Source organism: Tamandua tetradactyla, chromosome 21, assembly GCF_023851605.1.
Source record: "Tamandua tetradactyla isolate mTamTet1 chromosome 21, mTamTet1.pri, whole genome shotgun sequence".
Classification (NCBI taxonomy): domain Eukaryota; kingdom Metazoa; phylum Chordata; class Mammalia; order Pilosa; family Myrmecophagidae; genus Tamandua; species Tamandua tetradactyla.
The window spans coordinates 36,321,961-36,341,206 of NC_135347.1; the positions used below are offsets into that span (position 1 = coordinate 36,321,961).

General features: G+C 34.5%; 1 protein-coding gene across 1 annotated transcript in view; it reads left to right on the forward strand.

The window, feature by feature from the left end:
• MCTP1 (multiple C2 and transmembrane domain containing 1) overlaps positions 1 to 19,246 on the forward strand; it is a 599,962-nt gene that overhangs the window by 436,465 nt on the left and 144,251 nt on the right. The window contains exons 7-11 of the mRNA XM_077138660.1: positions 3,176 to 3,278; positions 4,975 to 5,077; positions 5,421 to 5,522; positions 5,893 to 5,967; positions 7,943 to 8,062. Of these exons, the coding sequence (XP_076994775.1) occupies positions 3,176 to 3,278; positions 4,975 to 5,077; positions 5,421 to 5,522; positions 5,893 to 5,967; positions 7,943 to 8,062 (503 nt within the window). The remainder of the gene's footprint in view (positions 1 to 3,175; positions 3,279 to 4,974; positions 5,078 to 5,420; positions 5,523 to 5,892; positions 5,968 to 7,942; positions 8,063 to 19,246) is intronic.

Consider the following 19,246-nt stretch of genomic DNA (forward strand, 5'->3'; position numbering starts at 1 on the left):
TTGATACGTGTGCTAGGTTGGTTGATTTGTGTCTTTAACAAGATGTGGAAGGCATCAGACATTACGAACAGATTTTGTTTCCTTAAGGTCTTTCAGCCCTGACTCCAGATCTTCTTTTGATCACCAAATAAAGATATAGTAATGAAGAAGGTAGTGATTTGGGAGACTTTCCATGTAGTTAGGTAAAAGTGATAGCTCTTTTACACAATTGAATATAATTTCTGAAAGAAAAAGAATCAAGTGGAAAATTTTATTTCGCTTCTCTGATTTTAGGAATTTTTTCTGCAGATACAGATCTCTGGCGTTTGTTGTTGTGTTTTGCATTTGAGGCAGAGGTGCAGTTTTTATTTTGACTGAATCTATTACACATTGATCACTTGAATGCTTATGAAACCAAATCAATTGAAATAAAATACTAATTAAAATAAAGCAACTAAAAATGAGGGAATGGTAATGCTGGGGAATTTTATCTTTATATAGTCTCTTGGATTGGGTTAAGATTAAAATGAATGTACATATGTATGAAGAAAATTAAAAGAAGGTTCAAGGGAGAATGTGAGAGTTACTCTTCTTTGAGTATTTCCAAAGCCAATCATTTAATCTAAAGTTTTGTCTACAGTGAAAGAAAAGTAGTTACTACTTTGGGATGGGATTATATCATAAATATGGCTTTAATTTTCTCTCTGGTTATTACAAGTAGATATGCTTTATCTTTCCAACCCTTTTATGAACTTATATGAGGTGAAGTTTATGGTCTCTGTTCTTTTGTTTATGTCCATAGCACCCTGTAAGAAAGCTAGACAAAACATAGATAATTAACGTGAGCCTCAAGAATAAGAGAGGTTTTAGCAACTGCACGAGTCTGCTTCATATATATATATTTTAACCTCAATTCTATGGAAGAAAATAAAGTTATACCAAATAAAACCCATTGCATTCTATTTTAATGAACAAAATATTCCTTTTTTCAATACCATCTGTGTGCGAATTGGAAGTGGGGATGGTGGCAAGTAGGGCAAGAGAAAATAAAAAGGTGGTAAGAAAAAAAGATAATACAGATTCATAGCCAGAGGTAAAATTTTCACCAGACCTCTAAGGCTTTCAATCCTCTATTCTTTACTGAAAATTATTCCGAAGACCAAAACTTGAAGAGACTACCATAATGTTAGAGTATGCAATTATCCTGGGGTATTGGAAGTCACTGAACTAACATGCTTAAAGTAAATCTCTTTTTTAATATAAAATGAACAAATTAAATTAAAGGGAGTCAAAGTTTGTACAGCTTATTTTAAGAATTAAAATATCGAAAGTAAATACAGTGCTATATGAGAATGCATAGCTTATCTGTCACCGGTAGCTAATGAATTCCTTCCCATTAAAATTTAATTGAAAATCTTCAATGATATTTAAGCTTTCACAGAAGTGTAAACTACTATGACTACAATTCACGATGCATTTAAAACAATTATTCTTTATCATTAAAGTTAATAATATGCACATTAACCTCTTATGTAGTCTAAATCAATATTGAAGTTTAAAAGATATGACCTCTGGACAGCTTTGTCTAAATATTGATTTCATTGTCATTTGTATAAGGTATCAAACAAATTACATACCACGTTAATATCATTAATGTTGCCCCCTTAGAGCCTCTGACTTTATGAGTTCTTATAAATTAGAGCATGACATTACAAAAAATATTGGGAGCATCACAAAATGTAATTGCCGAGTAAAAGAGATTTGACTGTGGCAGGGCAGATTGCTGTAAACAGATGATAACTTCCAAATCCTTTATTCCCAGTAGGCTGGAAAAATACTGCTCTTTAACATGCAGATTGATTGCTGATGTTAAGTTTCAAATGACAGAATTTTCTCTGCCTAGGAAGTTCTAATTTACCTCCTTCTGATGCTGTAGTTATTTCAGAAGAGAGTAATCCAATCTGGGTCATTAGATTAAAATTTTCTAATTGTATAAAATGGCAGTATAGCAGTTTTCCCAAAATAAACTTGTTTAGGAATTCCTGTTACAACTTACTAATGAATCTGATGAGTTGAAAAGCATATGCATGAGTAAAAGGGCTGAGCCTTTCAAATGGTCACTACAGAATGAAATTAAAACAGGTTTAGTGATGGACATGCATCAAATTTTCCCTCACAGTTGGGAATTTTATCTTATTATTTTTATTTTTAAAAGTTGCACCTGATATGTATGAATTTTTTTCTATTTTCTTTTTATTTCTTTTTCTGAATTGATGCAAATGTTCTAAGAAATGATCATGATGATGAATATACAACTATGTGATTAAAATAAAGGAAAGAATAGAGAGAAATGAGACAAAATAAACTTTCAGTGACTGAGAGATTTCAAAGAGAGCCAAGAGTTTATCCTGGAGGGTAAACTACCATAATATAGGTATCCCTTCTTAGTTTATGGTGTAGTGGAGTGTCTAGAGGGAAGTACCTGAAACTGTTGACCTGTGTTCCAGTAGCCTTGACTCTTGAAAAAGACTGTATAACTATATGGCTTTTACCATGTGACTGTGTGATTGTGGAAACCTGATGTCTGATGCTTCTTTTATACAGAGTATGGACAGATGAGTAAAAAGGAAAAAAAAAGGATAAAAATAAATAAATAATAGGGGGAGATAAAGGGTAAAAACTGGGTAGATTGAGATACTCTGGGTCAGTGAGAGAGAGGGACAAGGGGTTTGGGATATATGAGTTCTTTTTTTTTCTTTTTATTTCTTTTTCTGGAGTGATGCAAATGTTCTAAAAAAGGATCATGGTGATGAATACACAACTGTGTGATGATATTGTGAGCCATTGATTGTATAATAGGGCCAACTAAATGTGTGTGGATATTTCTCAATAAAAACATTTTTAAAAAGGAAAAAAAAAGTTGCACCTGAAATGTCAGCTACACAATCTAGTCTTCCTTACTTTTTTAAGGTTCTAAATCGTGATTAACCATAACAATTAACGTCATCCATTTACATCTAGAAGTATGGTTAGCTCCAACAGAACTCTATTTTGATGTGCTTTTTTTTTTAATTTTAAAATTGTGCCTCATTTTGTTTACTATAAATCTTTCTGGTAGAGAGATATTGTGATGACATGAAACTATGAACTATGGGAGCTTTTTGTACTAAAAATGTTTACCCAACATCTCTTCTAGGTAAAAGTGACCCATTTTGCGTAGTGGAGTTGAACAATGATAGGCTGCTAACACACACTGTCTACAAAAATCTCAATCCCGAATGGAACAAAGTCTTCACATTGTAAGTAGTCATTGCTTTGAGCTTATTTTGAAATGCTGTTAAATGATATTTAATTTTGAGATTTGTGTTTTTTCTTAACTGATTAACAGCTCAATGCATCTGGGCTGCCTTTTGCTCACAGCAATGAATTTCATGACTGCCTACCTTCCTGTTAGGGAAACCTGTGGAAAAGAGGATGCCATTTTTCTTTTTTTTTTTTCCACAGACATTGTTTTAAACTGTGCTTTTTAAATTGTTTGACTAAGGATTTTTCTCCCATTAACTGAATTGCTATACTGCGTCTTCCTTTTATACTTTCTATTGAAATTCTCCCCAATTGCATTGACACCATGAGGACAAAGCTCTATTTGTTCCATTGCTGAAATCAGCAAACAATCCAGCCACAAATTTGGCAGATGCTTTAGTTTTGGTCTATTTCATTTTAGCACAATAAGAATATTAAGTATTGTCCTAGATACCAAAACACACTTTGGGTTAATTTTCCTCTTGTTTTAAAAAGTTTGTAAATCTTTTTAGCCATGCACTGTTAAGAACTGACGATGCTACACTATAGTACCTCCTCAGTTTGTTTTTTTGACGGAGCTTTAGAAATGAACACTGAACAAAGGAAAACTCTCCAAAAAGAAGTACTTCTTAAAAGTTTTCTAACATGGCTTTATTTTTTTGTATGAAAAACTGCTAAATTCCTCATTAATTTCTTGTAATTTCTCTGCTTAGCCAGTAACTAATCAGCTTTAATTATCTGACCAATTTACTTTTAAGGAATTCCACATTTTTATGAGATATGAAAGCCTGGTCAGGAAAATTGCACTCCAAAAGAGCTTGTGGAGAGTGTTTTTCTTTGGAATGCATAATTGAATGAATAGGTTTGATTATTATCAAAGCCATTAATTGATTGTACCCTGATAAAGCCTCTTCTCATATGTAGTTGTCGTTTTTCAGTAATGAATATATTCATTTTTTGTTTTCTTGGTAAACAGTTTAATCAAACAATAAATGCTATCAATAATTTGAGCTTATTTTTCCAAAAACAAAAATATGAAGAGCTCATACAGTTGTTTATTAACATAAGTTGTCTGAAATGTAAAGGAACACTACTTGATTTCTTTATCCCAAGTTGGTACAATAGCTATAAATGTTTCATTTTCTCCGTTCTGCTTTCTGTGTTGATTTTTACTATAAATCTAACGGAAATTAAGTCAATGTTTTGGTAAGAGTTGTAAAAAAAACTAAGAAAGGGGAAAATCCTATTATTATAAAGAAGAATTATTTAAAATATATCTTGGCTCTTGCCAAATCCAATCTCACTGTGTTTTATGTGAGGCTAATGGGGAGATAGAAATGATGGTGACAATGAGAAGGAAAAATCTAAAAAAAGCATGTGTCTCATTGATTTCTTTTACAATGACTTATCCTGTGGCCCACCCAAATGGAAAATTATATTTCATTTAAAAAGCATGGCTTGAATTGATTCCGTTTATTCAAAATTCCAGATAATAGAACCATCACCACAGCCTAAGATGCATCATGGGAAATTCTGTCAGCGATTCTGCCTTGTGTATGCGTGGATGCCTACAGCATGCATAAAAACGTAGACAGCACAACACTGGTTGGAAATCTCTAAATTTTCAAAACCACGTTCCCCACTGATGAAGTCCTTTTTCTCCCCCCCCCCCACGTGTATGTATTAATGCAGCAACATTAAAGATATCCATTCGGTGCTCGAAGTGACAGTGTACGATGAGGACCGGGATCGAAGTGCGGACTTCCTGGGCAAAGTTGCGATTCCGTTGCTGTCTGTAAGTTTTGTTCACCTGACGCCTTGCTCTGCGGTGGTTTTGTTCCAGGGGAAGAGAAAAAAAAAAAAAAAAAAGCCTCAGCTCTATGTCTGTCATTTCTCAACCGAGATCTGTAATAAGAACACTAAAAATTTTAACATACTCAATTCCCGGCCATGTTGAATCCCATGATGGTTAATTTTTCCTGACAGACTTGATCCTGGTAATGAACAGGTACTTGTCAGAATTGCCACAGTTGTTTTGGGTTCTCTGTCAGTTGCGGCAGCTGGGGGTCAGGGGTCGCCGGGGGAGTGTATTCAGCGGAGACCGTGAGACAGACGGCTGTCATGTCCTTTTCCCGCAGATTCAAAATGGTGAACAGAGAGCCTACGTCTTGAAAAACAAGCAGCTGACAGGGCCAACAAAGGGGGTCATCTATCTTGAAATAGATGTGATTTTTAATGCTGTAAGTCTTAACTTTGGCTTTTTTGTACTGCTAAAGAGTTCGGTTGCATGAAAGCTTTTGTTCCTGATTCGTAGAGAATTTCTGTCATTCCTCATTCTCTCGAAACCTTGATGTGTCCTGGAGAATACGCTTCTGCCACTGCCTGGCACAGCCACACGCTGTCAGGGCTGGCCACCGCGGCGGCCGGGCTGCGGCCACTGCCTGGACGCGCGGGCGTGGGTGACTGTGCACAGTTATCTTTTATGGGCACAGCAGCCAGGACTTTGAAACTTTAGAAATTATTGCAAATTGAATTGAGTGGGAAAAAAAAACAAACTTGTGCACCACTGTAATATATTTATCCATAACAGACACATGTGTTGGTACATAGGTGAAAGCCAGCTTACGAACGTTAACACCCAAAGAACAGAAGTACATTGAAGAGGAAAACAGACTCTCTAAACAGGTAAAAAACAAAGAAAGATTAATCCCTCTGGGAAGCCCTGATTCTATCTGGAAAACATCTAAATAACCTCAAATAAACTTTGGAGGTACACAGAGTGGGGCGGGGGAAGACTGGAATTTTTTATCATATACTTATGTAAAAATGGTTCTTTCTTTCTTTTTCTTTCTTTCTCCCTTTCTTTAAAAGATCAAACGAGGAAAATACCAAACAAATAAGTTGGATGGGGGTGGTCAGGAAGGAAAGGGGAGACGGTAGGGACTGCATTTTTTGGATATATATTCACGCGTTAGCAAACGAGTGATCGTTTTTTTTGAACGTAAAATGCAGTTTGATTGCCATGGAATGTGTAAATGAGAACACCAAAATTGAGGTTCAGATATATGTCCAGACCACCCACAGGTATGTTGCAGGTGCGTGTAAGACGAGCCCATTGAAAAACTCTTCTCTCCCGTCCAGATGAAGAGAAGGCTCCATCCTCTAAGGAACACCTTCCTTTCAATTAAATTTTTAGCTGTGACTTTTATAAATGAACTCTCATTGGCATTTGTAGCTAAGAATATTAAAACATCAGGAAACCTGATTTTTCTGTCATGAAAGAAAATCACTGGCAATTTATATTAGGTTGAATTTTAAGTTAAGAAAAAGTACTAAGCCACCCCTTTTTAAAAATGTTCACTTCCAAATAACAGAGCTAAAACAAAGTGCATTTGTTATAGCTTTAAAGTTTCCTGAACTTATTTGTGTCTTGGACTATTTAAAATTTTTCTGTGCTATTAGAAAGCTGAAAAAAATGTTTTAATCGAATCAGCTTTCAATAAACAGTGGGCTCTTTGGTAGTCTAAAGATAGTACATGAGTCACAAATGCAGTATCTACCTTAATAGAAATGCAGATGACATTACTCCACATTTATAGATAAAGGTAATAAAAGTAGCACTTAAAGGAAAGTGATCAAGGACCAAGAAGAAAAACAAATAAGGAGATCTTTTACTTTGCTTAAGAGGAATTTCAGTTTTTAAAAATTGTTGAAAGTGGCATACACGTACATGCATATATATTTACACATGCATATTTTTTCATATGACATCAGTAAACTGTACATACTTTACATAACTACGTCTTTAAAATACCAGATTGGTAATGAAGTATATTTGGAAGTAGCAAAATATTAAACTGCAGGCATATGATTGTCCTAATTATTAGTATAGCAGTGTGTTTTTCAAACTACCATTTAATGTATAAGCTATTCTTTTTACAGTTGTAGTCATGCCATATTTTTAAATTTTAATTTAAATTATATCTATTCCCAAGTGCTTATTTTTAAATAAGAGATTCTGTAAATACCCGCTTACCATAAATTTTTCCCTAACTCCCAAATTATGAAAAGCAATGAGAAAACAGCCTAGCAATATCAGTGTATCAGTTATTATTATAATGGGGGAAAGAGATATAGTATGAAAGGGAACTGGGGGGAGTTCATACCAGAAAAGTGAGAAATTTGCTTTCTATAATATAGCAAAACTTGACAGGTTTTTTCCTAAGACCCTAAATAAAAACATTACCAACTTATCCATTTCACTTAGAAATATCTTGAAATTAAAGCATTTAATGAATTTTAAAACCATGATAAGATTTAAGAGTTTGAAATATATTTAAGATTCATAGTAAGTAGCAAAAAAAAAATTATTTAGCCTGTTAGAATTTTTTTCCTTTCAATCAAAGGTAGTCCAAACCTATTTGATAATTTATAAGAAAATGAATTTAGCTAATAAGTTGCTCTTTTAATTCAGTTCTTTGCATTTTCTCCAAAGATACCTCTTTTCTTGTAACTTCTAAGCCAAATTGCTTAGAATGTTCTTGTAACTTTATTGACTTTCTCGATCATTTGTAAATTACAGTAAGCTTGAAGAATTTTGCAGCATATGTGATGGTTTTTAGTCTTGCAAATTCTAATAATGTTTTTATGTTCCTTACAGCTGCTACTAAGAAACTTTGTTAGAATGAAACATTGTGTCATGGTGCTGGTAAATGCTGCATACTACGTTAATAGTTGCTTTGATTGGGATTCGCCCCCAAGGAGTCTCGCTGCTTTTGTGGTACGATCATACTGTATTACTTACATTGTTATTCATTAAATTCAGTAATCATAGCTGCATGTTTCTGTGGCTATAGTAACAGTTATGTGGATGTAGCCATTTTAAAACTCCTATTCTTAGACTTGACTGGACAGATTTGCCGTGGGCAGGAACCTGATGGATTGTGCAAGGTCTCAGTCCAAGAATACATTTCCCCCCCTCAGATTTCCGGAATGCAAGACATCTCAGCCAATGTATAATTTTCTCTGTGGCAGTTAAAAAGTAAAGTTTTACATGTTGCATAATTTCAGATCTCAATAGAACAGCCAAGAATAGTCTTTAATGTTAAAAATTATTAATCTTGGCCATCCTCAATTTGATTTTATTTCATTCTGCAGTTACTTTTCAAAATATGAAAATCATTGGCAATAGGATGCTAGTATGGTAATGTTTTAATATTTGAATCAGTGGGAAGTGGATGTGACCTATTTAAGAAATGTTTTATTATTTCTGAGATTTCCAGTATTTTTAAAAGCGCAAATGAGAATTTGATAGATCCGCAGTGTTCAGATGGTGTTCATCTTGTATCCTTTTACTTCGATGATTTAAAAACTTGGTGAGACCGACTTGCAGACCTAGAAAATCCAAAAGAATACCTTCCTCTGAGCTTTAGCTGGAATTTTCTGCTCTCACATTATCTTAGCTTATTCAGGATTTCAGTCTGAAGTTTAAGTGGAGTCCTTTAGAAATCATTTTAATTTCATGTTTCTTAGAATACAAGCACCTTGTGCTTACTTATAGTTGCCAGTTTAGCAGAATACGACTTTATTAGGGAGGCTTACAAGAAGAACGTTCATTATAGTAACAAATCAACATTTTAGTATTACCATTCAAATGAGTGTATACACATCTATTTAGTACTTAGAGCTCTGTCTTTCTCTCAGGCCTTGTATGGGACTTTCATTAATGTCTGAGCACATGGAACAAAGAGTGTGTATGTCCCTTTGTGTTGTAAGTTACCAGAAAGTTAGGCCGCCTGCTTCCCATAGACACGTTGTTGTCTCTTTAAAGAAAGCGATTCTCATCATCAAGTTTTAGAAAAGAAAATCTGCCTCTCTCAAAATTCTTTTAGTAGGTCCTTCATATAGCAAATATATCTGGGTACTGCTAAGCAAACTTTATTCTGATTTTTTACTAGCATAAAGACACTTCAACTTTAGTGAGAAAAATGATACTGAGTTTCTCTCTATATATATTTATGCCATTACCTTCAGGTTCCATGGAGCCTTTTAGCAGATGCAGTAATATTCTACCAAAAAGATTGTGCTGCCATCTTTGATTCACTCCTTCCAAGGCCATTTCTCACACCTGTTTGTGAAATTGCAATATAGAGAAATGCATGAATTATATTCTTTGTTCAGGAAAGTTAATTCCAAACACTTCAACATTACAGTTTATTGTATAAATCTTCATAAACTTTTCTTCTAGAGGTCATTCGTGTAAAATAAATTCAAGATGGCAACCTTTTTCACAATTTCCTTATGATTCTGAGAAAAAAAATCTCACACCAGAATTCTGAGAAACTAAGGTCCATTTAAATGATATATTATTGAGGTCAATTATTAAGAAATGTAATAATTTCTCTCTTAGCTGGTGGTCAGTTTTCTAACAGACTGAGTCCTAAGAAAAATTAGCTGAATGCAAGAGGAATGCAAGGGAAAATAGAAGCCACAATAATAGTAGGAAAGGGAACTGCTGACAATGCTGGTGAAAAAAGAGGCCATAAGTTACAATGTGGAAACAACTTTTTAAGAGTAAATTTGAGATGAAATATTAATATTAACTGTTTCATTGGGGAAAAAGCACTAAAATATATTGAGTATAATTAAAATGATGAATAAAAAAAAAATTATATACCTCTGAATTGTGATCTCCATGAGAATGGGTCCTGCTTTTTCACCCTGATATTCCCGTGTCATCTGCAGTATATCTACTACTTAGTATTCTCTCAGTATAAATGGGTGACTAAATCTATCAACCAATGATCTAGTCAGTCTGGAAAATTTGTCTTATGTGAAGAAACTCCTTCAATGATACCAAATAGATAAGGATTTACTCTAATAAAGCTAGTTATTAAATGATGATAGACACAGCTTAATACTGTCATAGCAATTTTTCCTGGAGTTTCCATTTAAATTTTAAACTATTTCACAATCCTTTATCAACTATCCATTTTTAACCTCAGATTAAATTCTGATATAAAGAGATTGTTATATAAAAATAATAGCAATAACAATAATAACTAATAGAAAGCATTTACCATGTGCCAGGGAACTCTTCTAAGTGCTTTTCAGGCATTAATTCATTTAGTATTCCCCAACAACCCTGTGAGATAAATACTGTTTTTTCCCCAATGCATGGAGGAAGGAATTAAGGCACAGAAGAGTTATGTTCTTTGCCCAGAAGAGTTAAGTAAACTGTGTATGATTTTTTTTTTCAGTAAGAGGTTTAAGACCATAACTATTTAGAAAAAAAAAAAACATCGTAATATTTGTATCATCTTGTAGAAATTAAATGATGCTTATAAAAACAAAATGTTCCAAAAGTCTCATTTCATAACTAGGGCCTTCTTAGGCTAGTTTATTGAAAAGAACTGCTTTCCATTAGGAGAAGAGTATGCACAGCACCCCATTGTTACAAACATATTGTTCCCATCATTCCCTGCTGATGGATCACGGGTCTATTATTATAATATTGGTTCCACTTGGCCCACTTTTCCATAAAAGCAGCTGCCTCATGGAGCCCATGCGTTTGTACCATTTTGCAGCTTGGTCTAAGGCCCAGATCAGTAAACTTTATGATGTTTAAGTACCCTTTTTCCTATTCCATTTTCATTTTCTTTTCTTATTTACTACCCAAAACTAAATGTGGAATAATGAAATCAAAATGGTAAAGCAATTAATTTTTTTTTCCCAATGTCAAACAACGTAGAGACAGAGTTAGAGCTGTCCCAGCCTCTGTAGCTCTGCCTATGTGCTGTGGGGATTACTCAAGCTTAGCTGACAGTGTAAGAGGCTGAAATAGGTCTGAAGATGATAGATAAAATATAAACGAATGTCCTTGTTTTTGTGTCTATGTACTAGGTTTTTAAATTTAACTATGAATATCATAGGCCTAACAATGTATACAGGCGTGTGTGGTTCAGAGGCTCTGTTCCTCTTTGGGAGTCATCTATTGTAGATGTGGAAATGTCTCATAAATTGGGCCTAATTTTCCTCAGGCTCTTGACCAGACATATATGTTCTTGTGGATGTCAGTGGGTGCAACATGGAAAAAAAATAGAGTGTGCATTCTCTCTCTCTTTTCAGTACTGTCATTTCTCACTGTAATGAGCACAAAAATAATTGGACAACTGAGCTATCAGTAAAAGGACACACTTCGGTGTGCGTCAAAGAAATATTTTACAGGACAAACTTTAATCTTTAAATGTGATTGTAGATAATTTGTGGGACCATCTGTCCATTTGGAATTGTTTTAGCCTTTTCTGTCGTTATACAGTAAGTGCCTCTGTGTTTAACATTAACATTTGATATTTTACACATTTAATTTCTGTTCTGCTGTGTGGTCCTTGGGGAATGGAGCGCTAGTGCTACATGAGAGAGACAAAGTATTGATCAGTTAACATTTCAGCTACATTTATGTATGTCGCAAAATTAATGAAAATGCCAGACAAAAATGTCAGAGTGCACAAAAAGGTAGAATTTAAATTTGGTAGTTTAATGAAAAGTTTAAGATGTGCATTATCAAAAATGTCCTCTTGCCTTTAAAGTACAATTCCTAACAGGAAAACTAAAGGGAGACACATATTTTACTTAGAGGAATAATGAACATGAATTATGAAGGGGTGTCAACTCCTTAAAGTACCTTGTGTTCCAGAACGGCTTGTTTGAATGCTTAACTGTTCGTCATAAAATCCATTTCTTTCTGTTCATATCTGGAGGGCTACTGGCTTCAACCCTCTGTCCTGGCCAGACTTTGAGGCAGGCTTCGTACTGAGATTCTCTTCTAAGGTTTTCCTTCGTGTCCATGTGTTCCTTTTGTGTCAAAACCAAAATTCCCTCTACAGCAATTCATTGAGACCACTCTGGTTCATTACTCGTTCCTTCTTGGGTCCTTTTCAAATGTCTAGTTTTCCTTTTCTTACAGATAATTTGTGCTCCTCCTTCATTCAATCCCCATTTTAGCAAAGGAGCACACTTGGGACAACAGCTACTCTCAGAAAAGCTGGGCCATTATGCAGGAAAAGAGAAAAATCAGAGATGATGTATGCAAATAATGACATGAGACAGCTCAGTGTAGCCAAATGATTTTTTTTAAAAACAGAATTCCTCTGTTTTAGCACAAGCTAAAAAGAAAGAACTGAACTTACAGAGATGTGATTATAATGCGACGATCTGAAGACAGTAGGCTCTCGAAGATACCTTATTGAGTACTTCCTGTCTATAAAGCCTACTGCTAATAGTAGCATGGGTATTTTCTAAGTTATTTCAAACAATAAGAACATTTTAAGTGACCTTTACGATTAAGGACGAAAAAGGGAGCCTTGCTTAAGGAGAAATATCAATGTAAAAACAGAGCCATGTCTATATCACCTATATTTCAAGTCCTTAGCATGCAAATTACTGAAAAATATAGAGAGTTCATACCGATATATTGAAATTCAGTTTAGGTTTACAAGAGAAACTTCTGCTTTGAAAATTTAAGAGACATTAGTGATACCATCAACAAAACTATGCTGCAAGTCTATGAAAAAGTGATTTTATGAAAAATTTTGTTGTTTGCTGCTATAATTACTTTTGGTGCTAACAGAAAAATATGAAAATGTTCCAAATTTAATTTTTGTTACTTCCCTACCAACAGAACCCCCCCCCCCCCGATAAAAGAAACCACAAATGCTAAAGTTTAAAATTATCTGCTATTGGAGGTCCTATACTTGTACTCCTGAATTTTCTTAAAATTATCAAACTCTAAACTCTCAAGCTTTATTATCACCCCCACCTATTTATGCTTTCCCCTGACATAAACATTCAAGTTTACTAAACAATACTTCTAATTGAATTTATACAGATTTTAAAGCTCCATTAAACATTTCCTTTGCAAACGTGCAAGTGGAGAAGAAATCCTTTGTTTTATTGATTTAGAGGATAAATCAATACTGTCAAAGTTGCCTGAAATTCCCTTTACAAACTTAATAGTATTGACACTCAGAATATTCTACTACTACATTTTTCTTTTCAGTAAACAGATTACATGCCCAGTTCATATGGACATGCTGGCTTATCAAGCAAGTACTCAAGAATATACATTTTCCCCAAATTTGCCCTAATTCCTAGGAAGAAAATTGTTCAAACACTAGCCTAAGAAAAATTATAAATTAAGTTTTCATAAGTGATCCCTTTCACAAAGGATTGTATATAATTCTTGCATTACATAAAAACCTCCTTTCCACTAGAGACCACAATTTAGAAGTGAGTTGGGTTTTAGGATTGATCACTATTAGCTAAAATCAACCCTGAATCTTAGGAAATGCAGCATTTTAGAAAATACAGCACCAGATATTAGTGAAACGAAGCATTTTGACTAGATTTCTCTAATTCTTTCCGAGGAGTGACACTCCAGTCTGTAACTCTATTTAAATATACTCATTTTTGTTTCATTTTGATTTTGTAACTGAAATATAGGCAATACAGCACTTTCTCAAGTCAGTGCTTAGTTTTCTTGCCAAGGCCCTTTGTTGTTTATTGTAATAGATGTCTTAGCAAAAGGGCCTTCTGCTCTTTGGAGGGAGATAATCACATAAGCCATAAGGTCTACTGTCCTCTGAAAAGCTTGTTCCTGGTAAATTCTATTTTATATTTATAACAATAAGAATTAAATCTCTATAGCACTTTGCACACACATCACTTTCTATAATCTCTGTGCTTCTTCCTTTGTCCTCTAAAGCAAAAAGGAGTCAGATGCTGTAATCTGGGGAAGTTATCTGTGGGTGATTTGGGAAAGATAAAACTACTTCCCTTTTTCTCAAGTAGACGACTATTGTGCTGTATTGTAATAAAACACAGACCCCAGATGTCACCAACATAACTGTGATACCATATTGAATCCAAAGAATTGGGCTTCCCTTGAGCCGTGATGGTATGGGCAATGAAAATTGGGGCGTTGGGGGACACCAGTGCTTCAGCAACACTTCCTACTGGCTGCATTACCACTGCCTTATTTTGCTTCTAGCTGCCTCCTTACACTGCTTTCCAGTCCCCAAACTTTTGAGACCCCTAAAAAAATATGTTGCATGGTCAGATTTTACAACTGATTTGGTTACGGATCAAAAAAGGAAAGTGACTTTTCTAAAATGACCAGGTTTTAAATTATAGAATAATGAAATTAGCCAATCAGACATCTCACTCTCTGGGCCAGGTTCCTAAACCAATATTCTTGTCTTCCAGAAGTTTTTCTTCCTTCCAACTGCCAATGTAAATTGTGAGGGACACTCATCCTGAGCAAAACGACAAGCCATATTCCATTGCAGCATGTTATTATGTTAAGTATTTCACAAAGGAAATAGTTTAAATGAATTAGGGAAGTACATAATTTGTTGTAATAGAAGTTTCTAGAAAAAGAGTAATAACTTTGGAAAGGTTGTACATTATAAGAGAAATGCAGTCATCTGCATATGTGAGTGCATTACTATACTTTAATCATTAAGTTCACTTTTCACACATTTTCATGCCTCTTTGTATTAGATAAACATAAGGGAACAGGATTAGAATGCTTTCTGTTGTTCCAGTTTTCTGTTTTGACCAGTTATGAAGACATACCTAAGACTTATGAACCTATTAGAATTAATTTGCCAGATGAGAAGCTAACCTGAAAGGTTGTTAAGGAAGAAGATGAAGATGCTCTTGGTTTCCTTTGCCTCTTCTCATCATCATTTTACCACCATACACAGTAGTCAGTCTTTTTACACAGGTAGATTTGTGTGTTACAACTCTGCATTGCGGTTTCTACTTTGCACCATTGACAGAGGCCCAATACTCAGTAAGTGGTAACCTTTAGAGGTCGGTAATAGAGGAAAGATGAAAGACCAGCTATTTCTCCTGTTCAGAACAGTCATCAGCTACTGGCTTAAAAGGGAACTAATGAAGAGAAAAGCAAAGAGAAGCAAAGAAAGATGGAAAGCATATCAAAGTGTAAGAAGGTATTTAGATAAAAATATAAGCCAGCCCTGACTTTAAGGGAGGGAATAAAAGATTTTAGAGACAAAAATTAGCTTTTATTTGATCTATAAAAAGTGTTTCTCAGACTTTTTTTTTCATATTCACCTCCCTTAGGAGAAAGTTTTAACTTAATTCATCCAGAGAAACTAAATATTAAGAAATAATATTTTGTAAGAGAGTATTGGGCTTTGGAAGGCAACAGATCACCATAATATCTAAGATTGTTTATGGTCTCCCCCAAGGAACAGTTTTCACTTCCTTGGATGACATATTGCCCTGTTGAGAAAACATACCCTAAATGTTGTTTAATATAAGTTTAACTGTGTTTACTTTCACGCCCTTGGTGGTAAAGCCTGGTTTGGATTTTCTGTAGTTTGCACACAATGCAAATTATTCCCCTAGATAATCAGGCCAGAGAAAGAGTATTTGTGAACTCCATACAAAATGATTGACTACTCTAGAGTCCAGTTAAAGGAAAGATCTTATTTGGCTGTAATAGAGATTGAAGAATTTGATCTTCCCTCTCCCCTTAGGAAAACCCATTTGAAAGTTTTCTTCTCTGTACCAATTCCAAGGGTGCATTGTTGTGCTTCACTGAAATGGAGAAGTGGGGGAACATTAATCCTGGTCTAAGTAATATAAGCTCTCTCATTATGAGGGTTTGATGGGTTTTGTCCATACATTGCACTGTATTTATGAGTAATAGATAATCTCTATATTCTTAAATGAGTACCATTAAGTCAGAGTTATAAAAGCATACTTCATTAGGCTCGATTACATATTAGAACTTCATTGGAGGGGCAGGACAAATGGTTGTGAAATAGGAAAGCCTTTTAAACAGTGAAGATACTTTTTCTGTTGGCCATGCTGCAGGGCAAGTTACCCATTCTCCATAGGAGTCAAAAGACTTTTACTATTGCAATCTATCAACAATATGTAAATATGAGATGTTTTAAATCCCGTTCGTTCTACTGTAATTTACCATACTTAGCATTCTATATAGTTCCTACCAAATAGACTTTAGGCAGTTCTCAAATATTTGAAACATACATAGTTCATCCAGTTTTTTTTAGACAATGCTGGTGAATTAAACAGTATTTCCCTTTGTAAATTAGAGAAATCATTTGGATTTAATTTAAAATAATAGATCACCAATGTTTAAAGGTAATCCATTAATTATCCTTTAAAATTATACTAATGATATTATAAAAGAGGGGTCATATTTTGAAAGGATATTAGTAAAGTGATGGCTGCTATGTTGGGAAAATGAGTTAATAAATGTAGAAGTATGGATAGCTGAGTTCACTTTTTCTAGTTAGGCAACAATTTTCAAAGCTTAAGAGCATCAGTATATATCTGGTACTGTTTAAATTACTTTAAATAGACTTTGCTTCTTCCACTGAAAGAGCATATTGCATCCCTCACCTAGAGGACTGATATTTGAGACCTTTGGCCTAGCTTCTCCTATCTTGTTGGGATGTGTAATATCTTTCTTTTTTTTTATGTTCAGAGTTTTTGAACTCAGTTTTATTTCTAGGTCCTAAATCTTGGCTGATGTATAGTTAAAATGAATGTTCTTCAAACGGGCTCCCAATCTCCAAACAAGATGCCAAAGTCTTTTTAAACTAGTTGCTTAGCCCTTGAAAGACATTTCCCCATAGTGGCAATGTCATAGGTAATCACTTAGATCCGCTTACAAACTCATCCGTCCCTTCAAAGAGTACTGGCTGTAGAATGGAAACATCACACGTAGGAGGTAGACTCAATGGAATTAGGGCTTGCTGCTCAAATCCAAGAACACATCTGTCCCAAACCCAGCTTCAGGAGAGAGCACCTGCCTAATGGCAAAGACAAAGAGATTTTGTAGGCTTTGAGGGGCACAGATGAAAGCGTAGAATATTATACCTGGAAGGGAGCTTAGAGGTCATTTTACAGTAGAGGAGACCGAAGTAGTCAGCTAAGAGGTAAACTGGCTTACAGAGATAGTGGTCAAAGACCACAGCATTGAGAAGATAAAAAGGGCATCGAAAGAGAACAGCATCTATCTCTAGATCCTGCAGTTTATAAGTCAGACTGTCCTTAATTAACGAAAAACAGATTTCTAACTTTGTCCTGAAGAGTTCTCAAAGTATAGAATGGTCTCCTGATCCTTGGTATTTTCTGCTAAGGAATATTTGGGAGGGCTGGAATTGCCTACTTCATATAGCAAATCTATCCCACCTTTGCTTAGTTATTAGTCTTGCATTTAAGCAATAAGCATGTACCTAATGTTTTGATGAACTTTTCTATTAGTTGAGATCCTATGACACAATCTCTCCTAAAACACTGTGCAGAGATGTGTGTATAGTAATAAGGAACTCAGAGAAAATCCACTCTGCGTTGAAGTGAGGTGCATTTTAAACAAGTAAGGAAATGTTATTTGGTATCTAAGTAATATAAAAAAGGCTTTTTCCCCAAAAGTAAATGTAGACTCATTAAGAATATATTTCTCATGTTTCAAACATTTATATTCATTGAGTTGCATGTTTCAAACGTTTGTATTCATTGAGTTGCTTAAACGGTTTAAACCACCTATATTGATCCATATTAATTTAATGGTAGCCATGGCCTAAATTTCCAATAAACTAAATAAATGCCAGAAAAAAAAGTGTCTTATTCTAGGTTATTTAGAAAAACTGATGAACCAGCTTCATTATATCTCTCTATTCCTAAAAAGCCTTTAAAATCATTTAGATCCATATTATACTATCATACTTTTAAATAATATAATGGAATTATATATCCTTTAAAAAGTGAGAGATGTACTGAAATAATAATCATTCAGGCAAATTTTGAAATATATTAGAATTTTTAGGGTGTTCCTCATTTCATTATATAAATTGTGTGAGATATGGTTTGCTACAAACTTGGTGCACCAATTTATTGCTTTTGGAGTTACTGGAGTGAAGAAAGCTAAATTAAATCATCCACATGAAATGCTTTGAAGTCCTTTAGTAGAAGGAACTATGGATAATTTAGGCCTGAATAATATACACGTCAACAACAAAATAGGTTTTTGCTTCTGAGGGCTATGTAGTCTTTCAAAATATGTTTTATTACTGAGAAATCATTAAACAACATTATTAGAAAATATTCTATATTAAGCTTAGAAACGGGAGATAAATCACGAGGAAAATATTCCATCAGTGTTTGCTGCAAATGCATGCACTCTGCTTCCAAAAATATACTGGAGACCTGTTTAATAATACCTGGGTTCTATTTCTAATTGACTAGAATATTTAACCTAAGTTTAAGGAACTAGGAAATAAAATGGATTGTAAACTGAAAAATGCCATTTGTCAGTATTTTTAATCCATTACTAGAACTAGTGACAGGAAATAAATTCAGGCTGTTCTGCTTGAGATGCGTTTCAGTTGCCATTAACAGATCTTCCCCCGTTTTCATCCACACTCAATAAAGCTGTGTTGAATGACTGACTCAGATGACTTCAGCGGCAAAACTTGAAGTTAAAGCTGTAATATTGTAACAGAAACCCCTAACACTAGTATCAGATGAAGCTGGGAATAAATGTAGTATATCAGACATCATAAAAGGGTGAATGTGGGATACATTTATGCCCTCCTCTATCTACTATGAGATTCATACATAAGATTCACACTCATTATTCTCGTCATCTTAATGAGATCAGTGTGGGAACATTTCTCTCCTCTCCCTCTTGACTGTCAGAAATGGGGCATTCTTTTATTTCTCCCTCCTCTCTCTGCTTTAAGGGACTAGTATATTTTATTGGAAAGCCAAAAATGTTAACTGGTTACAAGAGGTAACCCCAGAGTAGCATATACCGAGGTTTAAGGACTTAAAGTAGAAGCCACAATGCTGGTCTTTCTCTCACACATGTTTTTCTTTCCTTTCAGACCTCCTTTGTTGTCTG